Source organism: Monocercomonoides exilis (genome assembly GCF_001643675.1).
Source record: "Monocercomonoides exilis strain PA203 chromosome Unknown scaffold7-2047599, whole genome shotgun sequence".
NCBI classification, from domain to species: Eukaryota; Preaxostyla; order Oxymonadida; family Polymastigidae; genus Monocercomonoides; species Monocercomonoides exilis.
The window spans coordinates 271,384-297,459 of NW_027150552.1; the positions used below are offsets into that span (position 1 = coordinate 271,384).

The window sequence follows — 26,076 nt, forward strand, 5'->3', positions numbered from 1 at the left end:
ATTTCATTTTTGAAAAACGATCAATCATTCTTAAAACTTTTTCCTTTGTTTATATTTTTGTTATTTAATAATAATACGATGTGAGAAAACTGTCACAAAAAAAAAAGAAAGAAAGAAAGAAAAGAAAAAAAAAAAGAAAGAAAAAAATTCCTAAATTTTGAAAAATAACCAAAAATGTTAAAAAGAAAAGTTAAGAAACAATGCCAGCAAGGAAAACACTCGGTTTCAAAAGCTCGTGAAAGCAAGAGTTGAACATTGATCAAAAAATTTAACAAAAAAATTACAGATCTTTCTTTTGAAGAATAAAATAATTAAAAAACATTGCGCGTTCAACCATATAATAAATCATAATTTGTTTGGAAATAATTCTCGTTGAATTCAAGTTTCTATTTGCAGCGATGAAAGAAGAAATAATTAGGATCAAATAAAAACTGGGCCTTAACAAAAAAAATTGGTCACATTGTTTTGAATGACCAGAAACAACACTTTCCATTTCAATAATTTTTTTTTCGTCTTTGAAAATTCCAATTATCAATAACTTTTAAATTTGTTGTTTATATGTGAAAAAAAAAATGCAATCTTTGAATATATGATTATTAATCTTTCCATATTAAAAAAAGAACACAAACATTTTGAAATTTCTGATGTTATGCAAAAAAGTGCTTTATAAGTCAAAAACAGAGTGTGAATATTTCCAAAAACTCGAAAAACCAAAGTTATCAATGTTTTATATAAAATAATGATTCGCATTCGGAAATGTTGAATAAAACCTTAAAATTAAAAAATATTATGAAAATAAAACAAAATTATCATTGATATTTGCATTTTGAAAGCATTAAATATTTTGTATCTATTTGGTTTCAATTATTTAATCAAAAAATTTAAAAAATTTCAGAATAAAACAGAAAATGTTGGAATTTGACTTTCATCCAAAAACAATTAATATTTCTGTTGCTTGTAAGCTATTTCTATATTTTCTAATGCTTTCCCCACTTCCGAACTCTTCAAAATAATCTGTTTCCTTTTCTTTTTCACCAATCGCATCAAACTTCGAACTCAATTCTTTCATTTCTTCTTTTGTGTCAGCACTTTCACAAGTCTCTCTACCATTCCTCTGATCAGCACTCCATCTCACATCTTCAATTTGTTTCTGCTCTTTCTCCTGAAAAACATTTGCAATGAACGAAAAAACAAGCAAAAGCGATAAAAAGAAGCAAAGCAACTCCGCAAAATACAACAAAACAGCAACCATCCGGTTGCCATACCACGGTTTGTTTGGGTTGGTCTCTTTCATCTTCAGAACAGACTCAAAAGAAGCGAAAAGCTGTGAAAAGAACATGGAACACTTGCTTTTTTTGTGCTTTTCCTGCTTCATCTTCTCCCACTCTGATGATGTAGGATTCTTGCTTTCTCCGTCAATAGATGAAAAGTCAGCTGATTCACCTTCTTTTCCTTCTTCTCCCCTCCTCTTTTTCGTCAAAGCAGGCAACGGAGAAATGGAAGGCAAAGGCAAAGGCAAGGGTGAAGAATAAGGAGAGGGAGAAGGAGAAGGAGAATAGTTTAAAGCAGCTGAATAGGAAGCTGCTGCAGGGCGAGGCGGAGTTGTTGTGCTGTCGAGATGCGAAGTGAACGAAGACTGATAAACGAATGATGGACTGTTCTTGGGGTGGCTGGGCTTTATGCGACTTTCTTTGTTTGCAGGGCAATATTTCATTCCAATGACAGACGAGAAAGGAAAAGAAGTGCTCTCTGAATGTGAATGGTGTCGCAGTTCCATTGGAAGAGGAGAAAGAGAAAGAGAAGAAGAAGAAGAAGAAGATGGAGAAATAAGAGGTGTCAGCACAGAAGATGGCTGGGAAGCACACAGACAAGAAGATGGTAAATGGCTGAGTTCTGAATGTGAGAGTGTTGAAGAAGAAGAAGAAGAAGACGATGATGAAACAGATGAAGAATTGTTAGCATCGAAATGGTCGATGTATTTCTCTTTGAACATTGGTGAGTCGTAGAATGACCATCCCTTGTGCTTCGTCTCGCGTTCGTGCTCAGCCTCGTTCTCCATCTCGACACAAGAGAGAAAGCTTGAGTGTGTGTGAGTGTATGATAATTCTGAAGTGCTGTTAGAAGAAGAAGAGGAGGAGGAGGATGAAGAGGAAGAAGAGGAAGATGGAATAGAAGAAGCAGAAACAGAATGAGAAAGAGAAGGAAAAGAGAATGTGGAAGAAGAAGAAGATGATGATGAAGAGGAAGAAGCAGATGAAGCAGATGAAGTGTTGCAAGTGGGCAAAGAAGGCAGCGACTTGCGTGAGTGGAAGCTGAACTCTGCTTTGTTCTTCAGAATGGGCAGAGGGGCAGATGAGTCAGCATCAGAAGCAGACACATTCACAGAAGCATCATCAGATGAAGAGCAGGTCTGCTCTTCTTCTTTTTCTTTGACTGATGATTGAGAAGATGATGAAGATGAAGATGAAGATGGAATTGAAGATGCTGAAGAAGAAGAAGAAGAAGAAGATGTTGTTGATGGAAAAGAGGGAGAACACTTCAACATGCTATTCCCAGCATACACACCCCATGCAATCTCATTCCACATTCGATTGCGAGAAAGAAGCGAATCAGACGGCAAAGACGATGAAGAAGAGGCAGAAGAAGAAGATGATGACGAAGTTGTTTTTGTTGAAGAAGAAGAAGAATATGAATCCATTCCCATTGATCGATAAACAGACAAAGGAGAAGATGAGTCAAAACCTGTAACTTCGTTTAAGCTCAGCAGGAAATCAGCAGCATCTTTTTCTTCTGCTTCAGTCGTGTCTTTCCTCTTCCATATCTCCTGATGCCTCGCTTTCCTCTCCTCTCTCTTCGCCACCTCATTCTCTTCATCCTCTCCTCCTTCTCCTCCTCTTTTGCTTCCTCTTCTCTCTTCCTCCTCCTTCTGCTCTTTCCTCCTCTGCTCAGCTGGCTCTAAGACAAGCTGTGCAAATGCTGCTGCCAGCGAAGGCGTGCCACGCGCTACACGTAGAATAGACTGAATGTCCTGCGAAGACAAATGAGGGGTGGCTGTGGAGGAGGCATATGAGGAGGCATCAGATGGAGAAGAGAAGGAAGAAGAATAAGAAGAAGAGGAGGAGGAGGATGAAGGTATACAAAGTGGATTAGAACTAATTGAATATGGTGATGATGAATCTGAACTGTTTGTGTTGACGAAAGAAGGGTGTGTGTCCAAAGGCTGTTGAACTGTTGCTTTTGTGGTTCGTTTGGGACTCAGAGGAGGTTCTTCAAAGGAAAGAGAAGAAGGAGAAGAGGAAGAGGAAGAGGAAGAGGAAGAATCTGAAGAGAAAGGAGAAGGCGAATTAGAAGGAGAAAGATATGAATACACAGCGCCATCGTCCACTGGCTGTATTGTTGTGCTTCGTGTTGCTATTTGCGGCTGCGGTGTTTTAATAATCGTCTCACAAATATCAAATGTGCTGTTATCTTCTTCTTCTCTTTCTTCTTCTTTCCCCTTTCCAAAGCTTTCTTTCTTTTCCTTTGATTCTTCTATTTTTTGTTTCTTCTCATTCTTCTCATTCCTTTTCTTCTTCTTCTTCTGCAGAAGATGTGGATTTCTCTTCAAAAACTCCTTTGTTGAGGCAGAGTTTGTTGTGATGGAGAAAGAAAGAGATGCTGCTGATGATGAAAAGGAGGGGATGAACGAGCGAAGGAGAGGAGTAAATGAAGAAGAAGATGAAGAAGAAGAAGAAGAAGAAGAAGAAGAAGAAGAAGAAGAAGAAGAAGAAGAAGAAGAAGAAGAAGAAGAAGAAGAAGAAGAAGAAGAAGAAGAAGAAGAAGAAGAAGATGATGATGATGATGATGATGTAGAAATAAATGGAGATTTTGAAGAGCTTGTTTTGGATTTAATAGAAGGAGAAGGCATTGGATAAGATTGAGATGAAAGAGAAGAAGAAGATTTTGAGTCAACATAAGGAGAAGAAGGAAGAGGACGTGAAGGAGAAGATTGAATGAGAGAGGAATAGCAGGAAGAAGAAGAAGAGGATGAAAGAGAAGGAGAAAGAGAAGAGGAAAAGGAAGGGGAAAACAAAGGCGAAGATGAGAAAGATGTTAATGGAGAAGAATGAGGAGAAAAAGAGGAAGGTGAAGAAGGTGAAGGAGGAGGCTGGTAAAGTTTGTTCAGAAACATTTCAGATTGTTTTGGCTCAGAAGACATTGGATGGACAGTGAAGATGGGAATCTCAAAGGAGAACAAAGAATTAGAGGAAGAAGAAGATGAAAGAGAAGAAGAAGAAGCAAAAGAACGAATTGCTTGGAAGTTTGAAGATTTTGTTGTTGGAACAGGAATTGTGTTGAATGCCAGCGATGTTGAAGATGTTGCTTGTTGCTTATCTTCCGTTTTGATGTTGTTTGACTTCTTATTTTCTTCCTTCAATTTCTCCTTTTTCTCTTTGTCCTCATCTTTTGCCTTCTTTTCATCATTTTCATCTCCTTCTTTTGTTTTGTCTTTGTCTTTTCCCTTTTTCCCTTCTTTCTCTTTCTCTTTCTCTTTCTTTTCATTCTTCTTTTTATCCTTTGCTGTTCTGCTCATCCATCCAATCAGCCACGTCTTCCTCCCTTTTTTGTTTTTGCCTTCTTCTCCTTCTCCTTCTCCCTCTTCTTCTCCCTCTTCCTCTTCTTCCTCCTCCTCTTTTCTCCTCTTCTCTCTTTCCCTCTCCTTCTCCTGCTCTCTCTCGTTCCTCTCTCTCTTCACCTGCTCGTCAATCGCCCTCAAAAAGGGGGTGAATGATGTTGGATTGCTCGATGCTACTTTCGAAGGAGGAGTAATAGGAGTGACAGGTGTATTAGGTGTATTAGGAGTATTAGGTGTGTCTGGTGAAGTCAAAGGAAAAGACACAGAAGAGTCCAACGGCTCTGAGACACACTCAGAATTCTCCTCTTTCATTTCACTTATCTCGCTTCTGTCTGAATGTGGAAGAGAACCTTTCGCTTTCTCTCTTCTCTTCTGCTCCTTCTGGTTTTTCTTCCATTCCTTCTTCTCTTTCTTCTCTTTTTCTTTTTCCTTCTTGTTTTTCGCTGCTCGTAAACTCTTCTCAAACTGCCTTTTCTCCTTCTGCCTTTGCATCTCCCTCCACTTCTTCTCCATCTCCTTCCTCTCCTTCTCTCTCTCCTTCTCTGTCTTCCTCTTCTCTGCATACAAAACACTGCTTCCCTCGCGGTCTGAGGCAGTTGCTGGCAAAAACATGCAGTTTTTCAGCTTCTTCTTCTTCTTCGCCTCTTCCAAAGTGAACACAAAACACGACAGGCAGATGAGAGCGATGCCCAAATAGAACGAGAGAGGAAGAGGAGAGCAAAAAGAATGAGAAGAAGACAGAAGATCGGCTACAAGTGAATCCAAATAAGATGAATCGGAATCGACTGGAAAAGCTAAAGACGATAAAGAAGTGAGTGACGATGATAAAGAAGAAGAGGAGGAAGAAGAAGAAGATAATGATGATAACGATGATGATGATGATGATGATTCCGGTTGTGGAGGCAATGAAATCAAAGGTGCTGTGAATGAATAAGACTTCAGCACAGGCACAGATGAAGCGGTTGTGTTGCCAGAGCGAGCGAAAACGCTCACATTTGCCTGTTTTTGTGTCAAAAGAGAAGAATTCTGGAAGGCCTCAGAATAAAACGAGGATGTTGAATTGGCTGGCTCGTCTTCAGAATAAACAGATATTTGAAGAGGTGGCATTGCTGTGGCTGTCTCAGAAGACAGAGGAGGAGAATGAGAAGAGCGAAGATGCGAGAGTGTTTCTATGTTGCACAGGTGTCTGTGAGAGAGGAGGAGAAGGAAGAGAAGAGTGAGGAAGCTGCGCAGGACGGTAAGTGACTGCATCTGTGTGGCTGAAGTGTGCTTGAAGACATAAAGATAGAGTGTGGATGAGACAGTGTATGAGATGGCTGAGAGAAGGAGAGCACAAAGCAGAAGAAGATTGGATGAAATGAAAAAGGGCGAAGACGAATGAAATGAGGAGGAAATTGTACTTATATTTTTTTCACTCAAAACACTGCTGTCCACAGATAGCAGACTGGAAGAGCAGGCAGGTGGAGCAGAAGACAACTGACTTTGCTCAAAGTTGAGGTGGCTTGTGTTCGAGTATGCCGATGCAGTCGATGAGTGAATTGAAGGAAGGTGAGAGTTCTGCATTGTGAGATTCCTTGAATACAAGACATACAGTCCAATGCACATAACAACTAAGCAGCGCTTGATGTATGTCATGTACAATGTTGATATCCTGTTTGGTTTTATTTGCTTGAACGTAAAACGTAATAGCTTCCAAAAATACTTTGGTATCAAAAAAACAATGTTCGAAAGTTTCATAATAAAACTTGTGACAAATGGTCCATAGGCAGCATGATTAGTGCGATGTGTTGCTGAGCTTACATGCTCTGGAAGAGGATCATTTGCTGGTGCAGAATAGAGTGGTGCATCCATATCTATAACTGTGGGAGATATAAATGGTAAAGGAATACGATCATGACGGCTATCCAAAGACGGTGATATAAATGTTGCATTATCACTCAAGTCCTTTTCGTCATTTTGCTCACAAAATAATTTAGCAGCTGTTTGTTCCTGTTCCGATAAAATTTCAACAGATGTTAAAGGTTTTGCCCGATCATTGAACAAATTGAAAAAAGAAAAGGATCTGAAAAAATCAGGAATGTTAGTATTCTTGTGGTTAATTGCCAATTCCACGATAGAGTTTCTAATGATGTTTATCAAGAGCGATGCCAAGCAGAAAAACGATCCCTTTAAGGAAAAAATAAAATTTCCAAAAAATGTAACAAAAGCTCCAATAAACAAAACGGTTAGGCAAAATATTGAAATAAATGAATATTTTTCTCCAAAAAGAATCCATGAGAACAATGCTTGATTTAAAGGTGCTAAAGAACGAATCATTTGGAAAGTTGGAAATGTAAGAGTCTCAATTGAAATGTGAAGCAAAATAAATGTTGTCACATCGATTAGCCCAACAAATAATGATGCTGTAAATGCCTTTACATAAGATGCTTTCTGAAACGGTGTATTTGGCCAAAAACGAATAAGAATAAATAATGCCACAAATGACGAGCAAATTTGAAATATAGTTACAAATATCGGTGCCTTTAAAGTTTCTATTAAAAAGTTATTTAAAACAGCCACCGCAATATCAGCAATTAACCATAGAAAGAAAAAAACAGAATGAGAATTGCTGGATTGTTGACTCATTTATTTATGATGGTTTGGATCGAATTTTTGTCGGAAACAAATAAAAATCCACTTATCTTATTCGATGATAACAAAATGATTCCAGACAAATCGGTTTTTCACGGCCGTTCATAAAACACTAATTGAAGAACTTACAAAAAAAAATGGAAAAAAAAAAGTTATTGATTTGTGATTCTTTAATTTTTTGTTTTATAAATGGATTCAATGAAAAAATCAAAAATTTTTAAAAAGAAAGAAAGAAAATTGCCTTCTTTTATTGAAAAAATGGAAAAGTGTGACATAATGGGGAAGTTCTTTTTTATCGAAAAAGCAACTTTCAAAAACAATTTTTATTTTGTATTGTTTTCATAATGATTAATTGTTATTAAATATGAGTGAAAAACGTATTTGAATTTTGTAATTAACAATTTATCGAAATACTGTATTTTTTCGGTGCAATTAGAACCGGTAGAGCCTGAACAAGCGCAAAAACTCTCTCAATCTGTTTCACTTTTTGAAGAATCTTAGTTTTTGATAATATCATCTGAATCAGCTATATCTGATGTGATTTCTTCGGTGTCATCTTCTCGAATCCTTTGTGGCTCAAATTTACAAACTATTCCGACTTAATGGGTAATTCTTTTTAAAAAGTTGCGAATGAAAAATATCCTGGTTGTTTTCAAATGTTCATTATTTGATCATTTTTTTCTATTGAATTTCCTATCTCTATAATTTTGCAAACAAGAATATGCAATCCTATTCGATATGAGTATTAGTGCATTGTATGGAAATTTGATGGATTAACAATTAAAAACGATCTTGTTAAAATAATTTTTCTTTTTCCTGGGAATTCAATATTTGCGATATTTCAAAAAGAATAATCCATTCAGTGCCATAAATTTTGACTCCTGTTACGAAGGAGCTGCCGTATATCTTTGAGATCGGGTACGTCTCACAGCTGCTTGAAAGGATGTTGTCGAGGAATATGGAATCGAACAAACCGTTTCTTCTGACAGTCAAAATGCTGCGCGAAAAATGCACTGCCTTTACACTTTCTTCTCGCACGAACCGTCTCGAAATTGTCGGCCCGTTCAACGAAGCGCTTGCTGAAAGGAATGCGTTCTTAAAAGAACATAAGGACCAACCGTGGAGAGCCCCGCAAATGCCCATATGGGAAAATATCTCGGATTTGGACAATATTATTTGCCTTCCGCCAGAATTATGCACATATGGTAATTTTGGATACTCGCAGACGCAATGCCACTCTTCTGTCAATATGGATGAAGAAATTCCAGAGATTGAGAAGGAAGACGACACTGGAACGCATCTTCTCGGTATTCTGGATGACATCATTGAGGAGTCAGGATTGCGCGATCTGGTTGAGGCCATAATGTTGCGTCAGACTCTGCCTTTGTATTTGCTGCAGTCAAGGACAACTCCAAAACTTGAAAAAGCTGGTGGAAATATGTTTGGTGCATTTAACAGTCGTAACATTTACAGCACTCCTGTCGTTTTCGCCAGACCCTCCGATGTGACAAAACCATTCGGACAGAGCTCTTGCGGATATGCACAAGCATTCGCAACACAAGGATTTGGAGTTACTGTATCATCATTTGGCGCATTTTCTCCTTTTCTGACATAGAATCAGTTGACTGAATATGTTATTGGGAATTGATATTGAAAATTGTGCAAATGAATACGATGAGAATATGAACGCACTCAAATTGGATTTGTTCGTTGTATTTATTGTTTGAAAAGTGTTATTTTATTTTTTAACCATTGAAAGATAAATTGGTTTGAATAGCTAAAAGAAATGTCATTCATTTTGAACAATATTTTTTTGAAATATATATATATATATATTTTGATTGTTATTTTTAATCAAATTCTACTGTTCATACAGAAGAGAAATTGCAATTACTCCTTTTATGGATTTTTTTAAAGAAAAATTTTCTTTAATATAAAAATGAGATTAAAAACCGCAATTCTTTCTTTCTGAATAGATTTTTGGTTGGAGGCTTTGAATTCTTTCTATCTTTTCAAAATAGATGAATAAACTGAATTCTTTTGAAAATAGCATTATTGTGCAAAAAGAAAGACAAATAATACTCGAAGAAAGAAGGTGAAACAAAGAAAATAATAATGTGATTTTTATTTCCCACTGATGGAGATAAGATTTATCGAGTGGTTCAATTTATCTGCATAGAATTATTATTTGCAAATGAATTTTCAATTGTTCAAACAGCGATCACGGTGGAACGTTGTGCTTTGGAAATTGACTGAAAATCATCATCACAAAATCCAATTTCACGAACTGTTTCTGGTCAGGCAGGGGTTACTCATTTGGATTGCAATTAACCAAATTCAATCTGAACTTTTTTTGATAGCTTTGATGATGTCTGTTCAATGACAAGTTGGAGCGTGACTGGATGGTATTTTTGGATTAGTAGCACTCCAGAAAATGCACAATCCCTGTTTTCCAACTGCAATCATATCACAAATTCTGGTGGAAAATCTGCTTATTCTTTAAAACTTGGCGATCCACCAAGTGAGTGACCATATCAATGATTTCTCAGAGATTATCAATTATTAAACAATTAATTGACAACTTCATCAACACACGGAGGAGTCGAATTTTTTTCTGAAGCGTCATTTCTCTAGATGAACGGGCTCGAATTCATCGCTTTTTCCTTCTTTTGTGGCAATTCCATCAAAACTGGCAGAATGAATGATGTGTTCTTCAATGACATCAACATCATTCAATCACCTTTTCAGCAATGCTGCTCAACAATTCCAACAAAAGCAGTCTGGAATGAAGGAACAGTTTAAGACGCTGAGTGTGAGGGCTGACTCTTCCTTTTCTCTCCTTTTTTCCCCAGTGAAATGTCTTTCTCATTTCTGTTTGTTTTTCTTTTTTTCTTTTTTTCTCTTTGCTCCTCATTTTCATTTTTCTCTCAAATTTAGTATTTTTGATTTCTTCTGCATTTCATTATCTTGCCTTGTTTGTTATTTCTTTATTCAAATTAATCCTCTTCTTTCCAAACACTTTTCTTTGTTTTGATCTCTCTTTTTTCTCTTTTCCAATTCAACTTCCAACTCAAATTTCAAATCCAAACATCTTCTTCTTTTAATTCAAAAACCCTCTTCCATCTTCTCAATTCCATTTCCTTTCCAATTCTCCTCTCAAAGCATGCTCTTTATTCTCATTCTCTTTCTCTTTCGCCTCTTCTTTCATTCTTCTTCTTCTCATTTTTATTTGAGAATATTTCCTTCAGCTGCAAATTTTCTTCTTCTTCTTCATTTCATTCATGATCTCTGATGATGAAACAGATCATTAGGAAATCCAATCAGATGATGTGAATGAAGATGCGGAAGAAGAAGCTGTGTGAAATGTTATTGATATTTGAAGAAGAAGAAGAAGAAGATGGTAATAATGATGAATGAATTGAATGAGATGATTAATTGTTTAAGATTGTGAAAATGTGTGTCAATTATTATCAACTGATAAATTCATGAAATTCTAGCTTTCCATTTTTGTATCTTTTTCTTGCAAACAATTTCTCCTTATCCATCACGAGGTTAGCTCAATCATCCTCTTTCATCAACGAAAAATAGGAAATATGCGCCAATACCTTTTCATTCCACCTCTTCTTCTTTCACTTCCCTTCATTCTCTCAAATCATCTTTCCTCCAAAAGCTATTCTTCTTCAAATTTCAATGCAAGGAATCTTCATCAAACCTGATTTTCATCAAACCTCTTTCTCATTCCTTTCTGCTTTTCTTCCTCGTCAGATCTGAATATTCACTCTATCTTTCAAGGCACAGTATTAATAATTTCCGATAAAAATAAGCAAAAAAAAGCAATTCCAACCCGAATATTTTTTGTTTTTTATCTTTTCAATGATGAACTCGATAGAGAATGATTGTTTTTGTTAAATATAACTTTGATCATCAAACACTCTCGTTTATCCCTTCCTTTTTCAACTGCTTTGTGTAACATTTTCCAGCCATTAAGTTCAACAGATTTCCCACTTTCAAATGCATTGATTTCTGACTTTTTGAAAAAAAGGATCTCAATGGAAAATTTTTAATTTAAATGGGCTTTGCTCTAAATTGGAAATGCTTCAACAAAAAAATAACCCAGAGACGACCATCGTTCAATGCTTGCGTTCTGCAAAGCTATCAAAAATCATCAGTCTTCCTTCTCTGCTTTGTTGAAGTCGCAAAGATTTATAATTTTATTCTTTTTGTTCATCTCTTCCTTTGATCCATTCAGAAAAATATTCACAAAGACCATAACTCTCAGATATTAACAAATAGCTAATCAAAAAACAATATTCAATCACCATTAAACCATTCACACACTGATATCTCTATTTGAGAGCGCAAACTCAAAACTATCCAAACCTCATCACATTGAGCTTTAACAATTATCCTCTTCTTATTCCGCTTCAAAAAAGTTAAAAATATCATTTTATCCCTAACAATTGAACGGAAAAAAAATTGACAAATAATTTATCAAAGGATTACTCGATTATAACCTGAAAAATTGCGTTTATTATTTCCTCATCGATTTAAAAGATATCGTTTTCATTATTCACCTTCAAGGCAAAAAAGGATTTCATTTATCAACTTAGCTTTGTCAAATTTATCGCACAAATGTGAGAAGTGGATCATTATATTTGGGAATCCAAATGGGATCATCGTTTTCAAAAAAATTCTGTTTGAGCTTTAATAATGTTTAATATACAGCTTTTTGAAGATGAATTACTCAACAAGAACAAAGGGATTCGAATATCATTGAAAGGAAACGAGCAAATACAGAATTAAGGATTATCATTTTGATTCATGATTGAAATAATTGAAACAAAAAACAATCAAATAAGACAAAAGATATTTTTTGTAATTGAATAGAAACAATTGTCGAATTAATATAAAAAAGTCAACATTTTATTGTTATTTCTTTCAAATGAAAGTTTGTTGTTCACATGCGTGACCAATCAAAGCAACAAATCATTTTCAAAATCGTTCTGGTTATTAACACCCATATTTAAGAAAAACAAAAGTGCAGGAAAAATTGAAATTCATTCACGCATGCTGCCAATCATTCATCTTGTTGCAATTCTGAGCTTTTTCTTGAATATCAATGCTTTTGAAGACAACTCTTTATCTAATGCAAATGTTGAACCATTCCTTTTCAGATTATCAAAAAATGATGAATATTCATTATCCAGTCCAAAAGCGAATTATTCACAAAGCAACAACAGTGAAGATCGATCCACTCATTTTCGAGATGATAAAGTGTCAGAGTTTTCATGTTTGAAAACTTCATTTTCATTGATGAACACATCAATAACTTTCTCAAAGTTGCAGTTGCAAACAAGAGGAGACACAAATATTGTTGATGACACTTTATCCAATGTTGAAGTTCTCGGCTGTTTGATATTGTGTAACGATGAAAAGACAAATGGTCTGTTCAGAATTGTCCATGGAAGAGCACTGTTCAACAACATGTCATTGAACGCAAAAAGTCAAAACAACCAAATTCCACAATTAGTGGCTTCTGAACAATCGGCCAAAAAGAGATGGATTGGGGATGATTTTGAAGCAGTCATGCTGTCATCTTCAACATTTTCTGATTTGGTGTTTGAAAAGGCTCCGATTATTGAGTCCTCACATTCATCTTCTTTGTCCATTGACAAATGTGTCTTCTCGAACATTTCATCCACTCAAAAGAAGGATCCATTTTGTTCAGAAATTTCATCTCTTCAAAAAGGAAACGGAGCATTCATCATTTCTGGATGTGAATTACATGATGTTGAAAATGTGTTTTATGGAGGAATTGGAGACAGCAATCATGCTTTGAATGTTTTCAACACAAGTGTGATGCATTGTGCCAGAACAATGAATTCAAGTTCAAGAGTGGAACTGAATGACGATCGAAGCTTTGAATACACCGAATTTGTTGATCAGCATGTCACTGATTATTCATCAATAGACATAGGATTTCACACTTGTGGAGGAGCAATTTTGTTCAATGGCCCGTCATCTTCTTTGAAAGTTATGAGTTGCATTTTCACGGTTTGAATTGTTTTTGAATTATTATTATTGTTGTTGATAACTTTTCCTTTCTCTCTTTTTCAACCTTGAATTTAGAATTGTTCCTGCAGCAGATGGGGAGGGGGAATTTGCGTTGTTGATTCTTCAACCACAAGAATAGGGAATTGCACATTTGATCATTGCATTGGAAAAAGAAATAATAGAAATGCAGGTTCACATGGAGGAGCAATCTTTCATGGCCAATCACAATGTTTCGACATCACTCATTCAATTGCAAAAAACGGACATACAACTGGATATGGAGGTGCTGTTTTATTAGCTTTAGGAAGTCCTTCCATATCAACTGAATGCAATTTTAATACTCTTGAAAATGGATCACCTATCCTTTTATTTAATATCACTTACGAAAACGAAACGCTTGATAGCACATATGGAAGTGCTCTGTTGGTAGAAATCAATCCACCAACTTTTTTTATCATGAGTGAATGTGTCTTTCAGAATTGCTCTGCAAAGAATTCAAATGGAGGAGGAATTTGGATTAATGTCAGCCCACTTGAAATGAATACAAAGTTTTGTTTCTATTGCTTCTTCTTCAATAATTCTGCTTCACAGGCATCAGATGTTTATTTGAACGATCTTGATGAAAAGATAAAAGAAAGTCCGTTTGTTGAATGTTATTCATTGACAAGTGGAGAGAGCAGATGTGTGAGCTCCTCACAAGGAACAAAAAATGAGTGGCTTCCAAATGGATTTCTTGTGAGATATGTCATTCCAGATGGAGGAAACAACAATGCGCTCTGTGGGCTGACAGTTGAGGATGGCTGCAGCTCATTGAAATTCACATTGGAAGACACATTGACAAAGAGCAGATGCAGAATCATGCTGATCGAGGGAATTTATGAGACGGCTGAATCAAATGGATATGTTGTGTTTGGGAAGAGAATTTCTATTCAAGGGAGAGGAAAGGATCTGACTCAACTGAATCCAGTCCAGGTTGAAGCAGATCAAGTGTTTCTGAGTGTTGATGATGGAATATGCAAACTGTCATCTTTGAACATTGTGTTTGACTCACATGAAAGTTCAAGACTGTTCCGACTGAGCTCCTCAAATTCTCAATTATTTCTTCAAAAGCTTGTTATCAGCACCCCATTGAATCAGGAAGGCCTCCCCTCAAAAGAATATTTGAACAGTTTGTTTGAGGTGAATTTTGCCAACTTTCGAATGACTGATTGCATTGTCGAGAATGTGTTGTCCAAGGCCAGTCTCTTTCAAGAAACCTCTTCTGCTTCGTTATTGGTATCGTCTTCATCTTCTTCTCTTCCAAACAGTGATGAATCCTTTGTTGCCAATTCCAACTTTTCACATGTGACAAAAACAGAGGGAGATGGAGCAGTGTTGTCAAAGACAATCAGTGAGGGAGAGTCATTTTGTCTGTGGAACACAACAATCGAGAACTGTGAGTGTTCGAGTGGGAGTGGAGGAGGGATCAGGATTGAGATGACATCATCCACAAGCACCTTCAGAATGGGATCCTCCTCGCTTCCAACCACACTCGATTCATGTTCATGCAGCAAGTGTGGAGGAGGATTGTATCTTTGGCTGGAGGATGGAACAACAGACTTTGTGATTTCATCAGTGAGTTTTGTGAATTGTGAGGCAGGGGAGGGAGGGAGAAATCTCTTTGTGAATGGGAGCAACATGAATGGTGAAACAATCAATTTGGAGAAGATTCGTATTTCACTGAATGGGCTGGGATTTGAAGAGTTGATGGGTTTTGATAGAAGTCTGAACGAAATCGGATTGTTTCCGTTGAATGTGTTTTGGGAGCCATTCCAACCACCAGCACATGTTGGGGGAGCTGAAGTAAACTGGGTTTTTGATTCTTGTTTTTGTGGATTCAGCTTCTTCCCATGCCTGACAATAATGCATGCTGCTCAGCTCAGATATGGTTCATCACAAAGGAAGATTGTTGTTGGAGAGGGATATGAGCTGGATGAGGAGATGATGATGGATGAACCAGTTTGGAACATCTCATGTGAGCAAAAGGGAATGGCTGTTGATGTGCATGCACCACAAGCAGAGATCTCCAACCAATGGCTGGTGAGTGTTTCCACAGAATGCTCAATATACAACATCTGTTTCTCTCTTCCTTCTTCTCTCTCAAATGCCCACTCTTTCATCACACTCCCCACTTCCACTTCCTCTCTTACTCTCTCAAACTGCTCATCAATGAATTCAGCATCTGAGTCAGGGAGTGAGATTGGATTCTGCTTTGCGAGTGTGGTTGGAGGGGAGTTGAAGATGGAAATGTTTGAGACAAAAGGAGCAATGGTGTTTTCGTCACATTCGTTGATTGAAGGGAAGGGGAGCAGTTTTGTTGTGAATTGTGTTGAGAGTGTTTTTGAGGGAATCACAAAAGAGAATGGAGATGGAGCTTGTATTTGTGTTTGTGTTGAGGATGAGTCAAGTGCTCATGAGTCAGAAAAGAAACAACTGATAATTGACAACTGCACATTGAATGGATGCTGGGCAAAGGGAAGCAGAGCAAAAGGAGGAGGGTTGCATGTGTGTCTGAGAGGCAATGATGAAATGGTTGTGAATGGATCATCGAAATTTGATGGGTGCTGCGCAGGAAAGAGGGAAGAAGGAGAAGAGGATGGATGTGGAGGAGGAGTGTTTGTTCAAGTGGGAGATGCAGAGTGTTTGTTGAGCATTGAACAAGGAGTGCAGTTTTCGAATGAGAAGGCGAACATTGCGAGAGATGGGAAAGATGTGTTTGTCTGGTGTGGGAATGGAGTTCAGTTGGAATTCTTGATCAACACATCTTCATTCGGGTTCTTTGATCATTCAATTCTCCCATCAGATGGAACAAGGCTGAATGGATGTGAAAATGGAGAGGATGATCCTGTCATTCCTCTGCATGTGTATTTGTGCTCCATGCCAAGTCCAGTGATGGTTGATGGAAGAGAAGGAGTGGATCACACGAAGTGTGGATTTTCTTTGTTCTGTTGCCGATCGATTGATTTCTGTGCCAACAAGAGGGTTTCACAAGCAATCAATGAGATTGAAGTTGCATCATCTTCCTCAATCAACACACAAATCTCAGTGTCTTTGTTCCCTCTTCTTCTCTCATCATCTTCTTCCTCTTCAAAAGAAAGTGAAATAACTGTGAATGTGAGTGACACTGGAGAAGCAACACAAGATGGCTTGATTCGGTGCAGCAACAGTCTGTCCATTTCAGGACTCAGCTTTGTTCTTCCAAGAGCATTCCAGCAGAGCAGAAAGGCGTTTCTTCAATCTTCATCTGCACTCAGCCTTTCTATCTGTTCCATCTCCTTTGCTGAAGAACCAGATTCTGAGGGAATTACCATTTCTGTAATATTGGTGGAAAGGGGGGATCTGACGCTCAATGAATTCTCAATGAATTCAGAAGTTGAGTTTTCAGCATCATCTCCAATCTCAATAACCAATGGGGGAAACATCACAATCAAGAAATCGGAGATCCTTGGGATCAAACACTCAGGTGGTGATGGAGGATGGCTGAGTGTGACTGGGATGGATGAAGGAGCCAGGTGGATAACAGTTGATAATTGCACAGTGAATTCATCGTGTGTCCAGGGAAACAACCTCAAGGGAGGAGGAATGCTGATTGAGCTGGCAAAGGAATGTGAGTTGAAGTGCAACAACACAGAAATGACTGGTTGTGGAGTTCCTGAAGAAGAAACAGAAACAGAAAGAGAAAGAGAAAGAGAGGTCGGTGGGAGAGGACTTGGTGGGGGTGTGTTTCTATCATTGGAGGATGAAGCAACTCAGTTTGTTCTCCTGGATATGAAGTTTGTGGGGTGCTGTGCCTGGAAAGGGAAGAATGTGTTTGTGAATGGGAGCTCTCTGGATGAGGTTGTGGATTCCACGCATTTCTGCTGGGAGATGAGTGAGAAGGAGAAGTCATCGATGGATGAGATGTGTGGGTGGGAGAGAGGCAGCGCTGGAGTTGGGTTTGTGATTCCGCTTGTGGTGTATCTGTGGAGCAACTTCAGTGGGAGTGGGTTTGTCGATGGGGAGGAAGGAGGAGACTTCAGTGGATGTGGATATGCTGCTGCTCCATGCAGATCCATCTCCCATCTCATCTCCCTCAAATTCACCCCACTCCCTGGAAGTTCTTCTTCTTCTGATGATGATGATGGATTGTCCATCTCAGTGTCTCACATTTCCTCACTCACCTCATCCCTTTTCCTTTCATCTTCTGTTGAATCAGAACAAATCTCAATGAAATTCATTGGGAAAGACAATGAGCCAGGGATTGGTGTGGGTGATGATCCAGTTGGAAATGAAGAATGGACGATCCATTCGACCATCCATCTTTCATTTGAGGTTCTCTCCTTCCACATCCCAACAGCATTTGCCCACCACAGAACATTCATCAGATCTTCAACTTCCTCATCGCTTCTCCAAATGAAGCACTGCTCTTTCACCCCTCAAAGTTCAAGTGAGCCTGTCTCATTCACTTTGTTGAGTGTTTCAGAGGGAAGTCTGCTGATTGACAACTGTTCACTGTCCTCGTTCTCAACCACTTACCCATTTCTCCTTGTTTCACTTCCTTCTCAGTCAATCACCCTTTCCAACATGACAGTCTCGAATGTCTCGATATCTTCGTGCTCTCTAGTGACATTCGAAAGAACACCATCTCATCTGCCTGTGAATTCATCTGCTCACAATGAAGTGTCAGACAAGCCTTGTTGCTCCCTCCAAATCCTGTCATCCTCATTTGCCAACATCACATGCTCTGGTGACAGTGCAACCATTCTTTGCCTCGGAGTGTTCGATGCTGTGGAGAGTGTTGTTGAGAAGTGCACATTCAGCCGGTGTGTGAGCGAGGCGAGTGAAAGGGGAGGAGCACTGATGATGTGTGTGAAGAGCGAGGAGTCATTGGTGGAGGTGAGGCAATGCTCATTCACACTCTGCAAGTGCTCGACAGTGGTTGGGAGAGGAGGAGGAATGATGTTTGATTGTGTGGATCCCTCATTACCAGCACCAGCACAGGATGGCTCATTGTTTCTCCCACTGAAGATTTCAGAGATCCGATTCACAATGAATGATGCACTGGTGGGGAAGGATATATTCATCAACTGTCAGTCGATCGAGCAGCAGATCAACGAAACACTCTTTGCTCTCGACTTCACCCAGGAGTCGCTCCAGTCGAACAAGTCCATCTGTGCGAGTGATGCTGATGAGCAGGATGTGGACTTGATCCCCTTGATCACCTTCTTGTATGCACCCCAGATCTTTGTGTGTCTCGATTCGGCAGACACTCGCCAGTGTGGATTGCCAACAAACCCCTGCCAGAGCATCTCATCTGCTGTTCACCACATTCAGCAAGGATTGCTCAACACCATTTTCATCAACACCTCATCCACCTTCCTCTCAGAGACAACTGTGCATGGGCTGTCCATCCTGCCTTCAACAAAGCAGCAGGCAACAATCCAGCTGAGCATAACCATTCCACACACTGGAGATGCCCCAAGTGTGGTTCTGTTTGAGGAGGATTGCACAGTTCGCAACTGTTTAATATCATTTGCCTCTTCGTTTGAGTCAACACACTCAGCAGTATTCGCTGAATCATGTGGATCGTTGGAAGTGTCTCAATGCACATTCACAGCAGCCGATGCCTTGTTGGAGCTGGATTCACTTGTGATGGCTGTTTGGGGAGGAGTTCTGAAGATGAGCGAGACATCATTCAGCTGGCTGTCTTTTGCAAAACCCTTGCTTTTGTTTTCTGATGAATCAGAAATTGTGTTTTCACAATTGACTCTGGACTCTCTCGCATTGACAGCTGATGTTGTTGCAATTGGACAGAGTGCAACTGTCTCAATTGAAAAAATGAACTGTTCCAACATCTCATTGAACAAAGGCTGTCTGATATCAACGAACAAAGAAGAGCTGAACATGAATGGAAATGGAAGAAATAATGATGAAGGAAATGGAAGTCTCAGAATCTCTATTTCATCATTTGTGAATATTTCATCAAATGAGAACAACAATAACAATGAGAGTGTTGTGAGGATTGAGAGTGACAAATCAAATGTGAATCTGATTAATTGCTCATTTTCTTATTGTCTGCTTTCAACTGAGAAAGGAAGCCAGTTGTCTGTTTCAGAAAGTTCGAATGTGATTGTTGTTTCGTGTCTGTTTGATGGCAAAGCAACAGATGAGCCAATTAGCCATCAGAAGAATAACGATATGGGAGAAGATGAAGAAGAAAATGACAAAGAGCATAATCCGTTATGTGGTTGGAATGGATCAGTTGTGGATGTGAAGTCAAGCAATGTGACAATGAAGGACACCACAATCAGCACCTCGAAGAAAGGAGGGCTTTCATTGTTTGGTGGAAGTGTGGAGATTGAGAAAGGAGAATTCACGAACAACAATCCATCGATTCAGAATTATCCATCAGCAAGAAGGAACATCCTGTGTGAAGGCTCTTCAGAATTGAGTGTTGTGAGTTTGAAGGGAGGTGATGGAACATTGCCAAATATCTCGTTGTGGATATTGGATGGAGGATGTTCATTGGAAGGGATTGCAGGAGAAAGGGCATCTCCCTTTTTCATCCCGAAGGTGGAGAGTGTGTCATCTGAAAAGTCAGGGGAGAAGGTGAATCTTGTGTTCAGAGGATCACTTCTCCTCCCTTGCAATCTCTCATTCGAAACAGTTGCAGCAGAAGGAGATGAGGAAGTGGTTGAAAAGCATTTGTTTGATGAAAGAGGTTTCATTTCAGAAGAAGAGGTTCATGGATCTGTTCCTGTGGAAACAATTGAAGGGGTGGCAAGTGGAGCAGAAGTGAGAGTGTGCATTCTGTTTGGAAATCCTTCTTCACCATCATCAACTGAATCCTTCATTCTGAAGAACAAGAGTACCTCAGAATCAAAAGGAGATGAAAGAATTGTTGAAGGAGGAAAAGATGGAAAGTTGTCATGGATATTGATTGTTTGCATAGCAATTGTTGTTGCATTGTTAATTGTGTCAATTGTATTCATTGTTCGATGGAGAAAGCAAAAGAGAAGAACAAGGGAATTAGAAGAGATTGTGAATGACACAGTGAGGAAGGATCCGAAGGTATTTGAGATGGTGACAATGGAGATGTCACCTGAGGAGCAATGGAGGAGAGCAGAAAGGGAGGCAGAGAAGAAGAATGAAGAAAGGATCAAGAAGAGGGTGTATGAGAATAGCTTGGGGCATTCCGAGTCATCAGAGCATTTGTTGAGTGAGAGTGGTTCGACTGAATACATCTTGGGAAGAGATTCAGATAAGATTCCAGAATGGGCATTGGAAAAAGTTGATGAGAAGGAAGTCGAGGAAGAGACAAGAAAGAGATCGCCATCGCCATCCATCTCATCCACTTCAACAACTGATTCAGATTCAACATTTGTTCGAGGAGAGGATCTGTGTCCAACCACCTCATCCATGTCGAATTTGGTGGATGCAATTGCCTGTTCATCAGTGTTTGAAAAGCTGATTGTGGATCTGCGAGATTCGCTGTTCATGCTGCTTCATGGGAGGAATGAGAAGAAAGAGATGGCGATTGGCACTCTGAAGGAGAGAGAACACACAGCTGCCCAGGTGTTGTTCTGGGTGGCGAATGGGGCACTCCACTCATTTGAGAATGAAGAAGACGAGCTCTCCTCCCTTGCCAATCTGAGTCCTCACATTGTGTTGTTCTCGGAGCACATGATCATCTGCATTGCCAAGCATTCCGACTTCTCTTCAGATGATTCAGATTCCTCATCCATCTCCTCCGCCTCCACCATCATCACATCTTCCTCTGACTTCTCATCTGCCAACAGGAATGGTCGAGGCTCACCACCACCTTCATCAGCCTTTGAGGATGAGGATGACAACAGGAAGGAGTGCTTGAGGTGGAAGGCGCCTGAGCTGCAGATGAACAAGAAGATGGGAGCAACAGAAAAGTCGGTGGTGTTCTCGATTGGGATGATGCTGTGGGAGTGCCTGACCCTGCAGATCCCATTTGGGGAGTATGGGGCAGTGGTGGCAGGGCAGAAGATTGTGAATGGGGAGAGGCCAGACATGAAGGGGGTTTCAGGGAACACATTTGAGGCAGTTGTGAAGAGCTGCGTGTCGGAGAGAGGGTGCGAGCGTGTGGAGCTGAATGTGCTGAAGAGAGAGTTTATCCAGCGCTTTCCTCCCGGCACAGTGATGGTGACGATGTCCGATGCGATTGGATATAACGAGTTGTCAGAGGAAGAGGAGCTGAGTGTGTCAGCAGAGGCGAGAAAGCTGATTGAAAGCATGAACAAATGAGGAAGAAGAGATGGAGGAATTTCAAATTAAATATTGTGTGAAATGTACTTTTTTTTATCTGTGGATGAAATGTGGGTTTTTTTTCAAAAATGCATTATCTATGGTTTTCTGTTTGTGGCGTGCTTGCTACGATTTTATTTGGCTTTTTGATGCTATTTCATTTATATTTTATTGAATTTTTGTGGACAAGAATGTTGACTCTTAGATCTCTATTTTATTATTATTCATGTTGAATTTTTCGTTATGAGCGGAATTCATTGAGATTTGAAATTTGATTGTTGAGAAAAGTGAATTCAAGTTTTGGAAAAATGAATAAACCTATTTTCTATTGGAATGATCATTTTTTTTTTCCCAAATAACATCATCACAAACAAAATAGAAATTGTTAATAAGGTCAGAATATGAAAGAGAAATTCTATTTCCAAATACAACATTGCATTGAATGCAATCATTTCAACTGAAGCATTTGAAAATGGTTTCAAGATAAAAGATTTGTCGAATGACAATTCGATGAAGGAAATATCAACAAATCTTCGAATTAATGAAAGAATATTATCAAAAAGAATTGCAATCACAGAATATCGAGCAAATACAAGTCTCCAATAGGGTATGTTTTTTTTTTTTTTTTTTTTTTTTTTTTTTTTTTTTTTTTTTTTTTTTTTTTTTTTTTTTTTTTTATATTGTTTGGAGAATGAAAATACTTTATTCTTTAATAAGTGTTCCAATTTTAACATATAATCTATTTTCATTCTTTTTCTTTTTCTCGATTAATATCAACAAAACATATTTTTTTTCGTTTGTTCTGTTATAAAAAATTACGTTTTCCATTTGAATAATAAAGAAGTATTCTCATTTTTAAAATTTATCATCACAAATTTGAAAATTCAGTCTTTTGATTTATTTATTTAATTGCAATCAAATAGAAAATTTGACACTTTTGAAAAATTGACAAATTATCATAAAAACACTTTTTTCGAAGAAATGGAACGATACAAGCACTTTCAAGTTTTTTTTACACACAAATCATGAAAACATTGTTTTTCTTAAAACTAATGAAAGCTTTCTCAGAATTAAAAATGAAGGAAATTCTCAAATTTTATAATCAAATATCAATTGGATCATTAAATGCTGATTTTTGACTTTATTTGTTTTGGTCAAAATGAAACCATTTTGTTCATATTTTTTTATCACAAAAAGTTCTTCCATTGTGTGAAATTCTTTAATGAAAAAGTCTGAAGTGCCTCATTTTTCCTCACATGATCTTTATTCACTTTTAAATAAATGTTTGCTCATTTTTCTAAAAAAAAATAAAAGAAAATCAACTTTGTTAATTTCCTTCTTTTGCCAAATGAAGAGATAAAAATTTAATAAAAAATTATCTTAACAATTTTTGAGATTGTCGTTCGCATCGACCATTACATTTCATGTTATATTTGGGAGATTACTTTTGAAATCATATTTTTTCCTTCAAATAATTCGGTTGTATATTTTTAATATCACTAATAGAACACTGAAAGGAGAAAAGGATTATAAAAGACATCGTCGTTTTTAATTCAGAAAAAACAAATGTCAAAAAAAAATAGTTCTGATTATTTTTTGCATTTAAATACAAAATCTCTTCCCAGTGACAAGCAATCTTCGAAAAATCAACACTCCGAAAAAAGTTATGAATCAAAAATAATTATCTATTTATCTTCTTTTTGTTAATATTTTCAATCTTGAATAAAAGTCTTTTGACACCAAATAATTTTAGAAATAATTTCCAAAGTCGAATAATACACCAAAAATTATTCAAAGTCGGAAAATTTTCATTCAAAGTTGAAATAGTTCCAAACGAAATTGAAAAACTTTCAAGCAAAGTCGAAAGTTCGAAAAACTTCAAATTAAAAGAATAAAATAAAGCAAAGCAAAGTCAAAAATTCATTGTCATTGTTTAAATATCAATGATATTTGTTATTTAACGATTTTTCATCTTTTTTCCGATTTTTTTCTTTGGTTTCTTATGTCCAATCACAAAATTTTAAAAGAAGAGAGAAATACAGACACATTTTTATATTATTTCAATTGAAAGAATACTGCTTTTCAAAAGATTTGCCAAAATTTTATATTTGTATTTTTTCACAATTAATGAAAAATGATGTTTGCAATATTGGCTCTCTTAATTCGCGTTTTTAATATCAAAAAACTCATCTCTTATTGAAGGAAACAAATGTTCAAAGTAATGTTAAGATTTTATTTTTGAGTTTATTATGGTTTGAAATCATCAAAATTTGCAGAAAACAACAGCACAAACATTGCTGATAATAATCACAAAAACAAAGTTATAATAATTTTCTTTAATTGAATTCTCTTTATATAATATTTATTTTTCTATTTTAAAATTTCGATTTCGATTAAAAGTTTTTCGATTTCGTTTGGAACTTTTTCGATTTCGAATGAAAATTTTCGACTTTATTTAAAAGTTTTCCGTCTTTGTATAATTTTTGGTGCAAATGGTGAAAATCATCACAGACAAAATAAATCTCTCTCTCTCTCCCTCTTAATTTTATTTTTTTATTTATTAATTTGTATGCTTTTTTCCAATGAAAAATCAACATTTTGATCAAAAATATCGTTAACCTAGATGATGTGAGGAAAAAAAATATCCCTCACTTGTTTTCTAAAATCCTTCTATAAACAATTCATCAAACATTCTTCAAAGAATTTATAAATAATGAAATTGAAATTAACATTCAAACTCAATCACAAGAAACAAAAAGAAAATAACTTCAAATTCAAAAATTCAGTGAAAATTAAAGTACATCATCAGTGAACGAAATAAAGATTATATATCAATGAATCATTTGGATTTGAAGTCAGTTATAAGAAACATTTATAACTGGAAAAAAAAGCCCAAGTGCTTGACAAAGTTCTCATATTTTCCATCCAATCACATGAACTGTAAAGCAAACTGTTCGATTTTTCTTCGAAATCTTCTTCCTCAAACCATTCGTAAACCAACTTTGCGTACAATTGCTCAAGTCCCAAATTATTCTCCATCAACCAACAAAACTGATGTATCACCTGTCTTGAAATTTCATCATATTCAATGCAATTCCCCATAACTTGATGCAAAATCCATTTTAGTCTTCGAGATTCTATTTCAAGTTTAATCACTTCGAGACCTCTGAAAGCAAGAAATTTTAGCTCGGCCTTCATAATATGCAATTTTGCCCTGTTCGCTCCCTTTAAGGAGAACAGCTTTCGGATGGATGCGAATAAATTGCTTGAGCTTAAATACCATTTTCCCCAATGGCTTTGTGATGCTAAGTTCAACAAAAAATAAAAAAAATCGTTGAATAATGCGTTATTAAATTTCATCTCGAAACTACGCTTTTTAGCTGATTCATAAATTGGATAAAAATTTGTCGCTACTTCAACAATCTCCTCCAGTGTTTGCTTTAATCGTAAGCTATCTTCAACATCCACAGTATAGTTTGTATTGCATTTGTAAAGAAGAAGATATAAAAAAGTCGCTCTCCACTGTGTTTCCTTCAAAAGTGCTGAAATAGGCGCTTCTTTCGCTTTTTCTTGTGAAGGAAATGGGATTTTAAATGGGCAATCTGGATCAACTTTGACATTTACTCCAATTAGCTTCTCATTGCAAGCAATTAATAGAGGTTCTAATGCAGTTTTTATATTAATTGAACAAAGAACATCTTGAGGTACTAAAAGAATTAAAAAAAAAAAATCCAATATTTAAAAAATGGAAAGCTATCCAAAACAAACCATGAAGTGTCGTGATGCAATAATAAAAATGTAAGATATCTCGAATGTTGAATGGTTCATCCAATTTTCGTGAAAAAATTATAAGTTTGTCCATTAGAACTTCAGATAAAACTCTACAGTAATAATCGTCAAATTGCCTCCAAGAAAAGAGGCAGCCGATTGAAAGCGATAGCCAGTGTATAAACTCAAAGTTGTACTTTGAAGGTTCCTTTTTGTAGTCAAATACGCTTTTGAATAAACTCTCTAAAGCAGGCGTATCCATAAATAAAGAAGTTAGTTTATTTTGTGGAGTAGGCATGTCGTAATCAAGCATGTTTGCTACAATAACGTAAAAGCACTTGAGCAAATGGTTTTTTTTCTCCAAACATTTTTCTTTATCTTGAAGATACTCCAAAATAGGTTGAAAGTCCAGAATAGAAAAAGAAGATTTCTCGAGTAAAATGTCTTCCTGCATAATCTGCTTGAAGAATAATTCGATATCTTCATTATTTAACTGACATTTTCCATTTATAAATTCTTGTAGCGTTTCTTTTTTCCAAAAATTATTCAATTATTAAAAAATGCAGAACTCCATCAAAGCAAACTTATGATTTCCATTTCATTAACTAAATATCACTTTTGTAAATAAAATATCAAAACAGGCGAAAGATATACAAAGAGAAAGCCTACAGAATATAAAATTAAATTTCTAAGATAATTCACATTTACCATAACTT

General features: G+C 37.0%; 3 protein-coding genes across 3 annotated transcripts; 2 read left to right on the forward strand and 1 right to left on the reverse strand.

Moving 5' to 3' along the window:
- Positions 1-580: 580 nt before the first annotated feature.
- MONOS_745 (uncharacterized protein) lies at positions 581-7,231 on the reverse strand. Its single transcript, XM_067877775.1, has one exon. It carries the CDS (start codon positions 6,929-6,931, stop codon positions 926-928), a length of 6,006 nt encoding a protein of 2,001 aa, XP_067733260.1. The 5' UTR covers positions 6,932-7,231; the 3' UTR covers positions 581-925.
- An 818-nt stretch (positions 7,232-8,049) lies between these two features.
- MONOS_744 (uncharacterized protein) lies at positions 8,050-9,204 on the forward strand. The gene has a single exon (XM_067877764.1). The coding sequence runs from the start codon at positions 8,190-8,192 to the stop codon at positions 8,859-8,861; it is 672 nt and encodes a 223-aa protein (XP_067733261.1). The 5' UTR covers positions 8,050-8,189; the 3' UTR covers positions 8,862-9,204.
- A 3,355-nt stretch (positions 9,205-12,559) lies between these two features.
- MONOS_743 (uncharacterized protein) lies at positions 12,560-21,926 on the forward strand (the record flags this gene model as incomplete). Its single annotated transcript, XM_067877753.1, has 2 exons — positions 12,560-13,300; positions 13,376-21,926. 2 exons carry the CDS (start codon positions 12,560-12,562, stop codon positions 21,590-21,592), a joined length of 8,958 nt encoding a protein of 2,985 aa, XP_067733262.1. The 3' UTR covers positions 21,593-21,926.
- Between the last annotated feature and the right edge of the window lie 4,150 nt (positions 21,927-26,076).